The 2,127-nt window shown below is 36.2% G+C and overlaps 1 protein-coding gene across 1 annotated transcript; it reads right to left on the reverse strand.

The window, feature by feature from the left end:
• Nucleotides 1-459: 459 nt before the first annotated feature.
• Nucleotides 460-789, reverse strand: LOC114076883. The gene has a single exon (XM_027916582.1). The coding sequence runs from the start codon at nucleotides 787-789 to the stop codon at nucleotides 460-462; it is 330 nt and encodes a 109-aa protein (XP_027772383.1).
• Between the last annotated feature and the right edge of the window lie 1,338 nt (nucleotides 790-2,127).

Here is a 2,127-nt window from a genome sequence, read left to right on the forward strand (position 1 = left end):
TTCGTCCCCGACTGACACTAAAAATCTTTTGTAGGAAAAGGATAGACTCAATACTAGAAGCACAACCAACAACATGTATATAATGAGTCACAACTCATAGGATTACTTCACAACTCCATTCAACACATATCTACTAAATTACACATAGCAACTCAAATAACAATACATAAGATCTCAACATTTCATATCACATAATGAGGAATTTCCTTCTCAACAACATGAGCTCAACATAGAATTAAAGAGTTAGTCGTGCAAAAATTTCTTTCAAAACATATTATCATTATCAATATCATTGCATATAGGCAACAACATACCAAATACACAAATGAGTAAAAATTAAGCAAAAGAGCCTTTTTATACGAAATTTCATTTTAGCAAAAACTTTTATCATGATATGCACATCTTTGCAAAATAAGTCAAATTTAATTTATTGAATATTTTCATTATTAATAGAAACATCTAAACTTCATTAGCAATGAAATGAGGATAACATGACCTCATGAAGCCCACGGCCTCCCATGTTGCTCCCTCAAATAAGTTGTTCTTCCATAACACCTTTACGAAAGTCGTCTCTTTGTACCTCAACTTCTTCACTAGTATATCAAGGCTTTCAACGGAAATAGCCTCAAAGGAGAGGTTCTCATCCACACATAGACCCTCAATAGGATGTATGGACTTGGGATCACCAATGACTTTCTTAAGCATGGAAACATGGAATACCGGATGATCAGAAGATAGCTCAGTAGGTAATTTTAACTCGTATGCAACCTTGTCAACCCTTTGCAACATTTTATAGGGACCCACATAACGAGAACTTAAATTTCCTTTCTTGCCAAATCTCATCACCCTTTCATAGGTGAAATTTTATAATACACTTTATCACCTTCGTCAAACTCTAACTCTCTTCTCCTATTGTCCGCATAAGAGTTTTGCTGGCAGTAAGCTGTTTTCAACAACATCCTTATGATATGAAAATTCTCCAAAGTCTTATAGATCAATTCGGAACAAAAAAGTGATTACTCGCCCACTTCAAACCATTCAATCAGAGATCTACATCTCCTACCATAGAAGGCCTCAAAAGGAGACATGGATATAGTTGAATGATAACTATTGTGAAAAGAGAACTCAACCAAAGGAAATTGTTTATCCCAACTTCCCTTGAAATCAATTAAACAAGCCCTTAGAATATCCTTATGGATTTGAATGGATGCTCCGTTTGACCATCCATTTGGGGATGAAAAGCAGTGCTTCAGTTTAATTGAGTACCCAACCCTTTTTTGAAAGAACTCCAAAACATAGATGTAAATTCTGCACCCCTATACGATATTATTGAAAACGGAACACCATGAAGACACACAATGTCATCTATGAAGATCTTTGCAGAATCCTCCGTCGAGTGAGTGGACTTGATGGAAATAAAATTAGTTGACATTGTCAATCTATCCACAACCACCCATACAGATTCATTTTCCCTTCTACTTCGATGCAAACCCACTATGAAGTCCATATTAATGTCTTCCCACATCTAAGTGGGATCTTGTATTTCTTGGAGTAATGAATTTCACTTGTCTGCAATTTTTACATTTTGCAACAAATTCCGCAATGTCCCTTTTTAGGCCTTTCCACCAAAACACTTCTCTAAGGTCATAATACATCTTTGTACATCACGGATCAATTGAATAACGGGAACCATGAGCTTCCTCAATAATTTGGTTCCAGACGTCATCAACATTGGGAACACACAACCTTCCTTGATACCACAAGACACCCTCCCCCCGAAGAAGAATGAATCATTAACTTACCAAGAACCGACTCCTTCAACTCCATCAATGATAGATCAATGTGTTTCTTATACTTCACCTCCACCACAAAAGATGATTTGGAGTTATAATAGACCATAAAACCACATTTTTGAGAATCTTCCAATCTCCCAAATGAGCCAACCTATGAACATCTTTCACTAGGTCTTTCTTGCCTTCTTCTACATTAGACACACTACCCATGGTCATACGACTTAGAGCATCCACAACCACATTGGCCTTGTCGGGTGGTAGATAACAATCATGTGATAATCTTTCAATAATTTTAGCCATGTTTTTTGTCAAAGATTTAACTTTTTTGAGTAAA

Source organism: Solanum pennellii, chromosome 4 (assembly GCF_001406875.1).
Source record: "Solanum pennellii chromosome 4, SPENNV200".
In the NCBI taxonomy this organism is placed as follows: domain Eukaryota; kingdom Viridiplantae; phylum Streptophyta; class Magnoliopsida; order Solanales; family Solanaceae; genus Solanum; species Solanum pennellii.

Bases quoted from the DNA above. Each gene is read 5' to 3' on its own strand.
- LOC114076883 (XM_027916582.1), bottom strand. From the start codon at position 789: ATGTTGCAAAGGGTTGACAAGGTTGCATACGAGTTAAAATTACCTACT.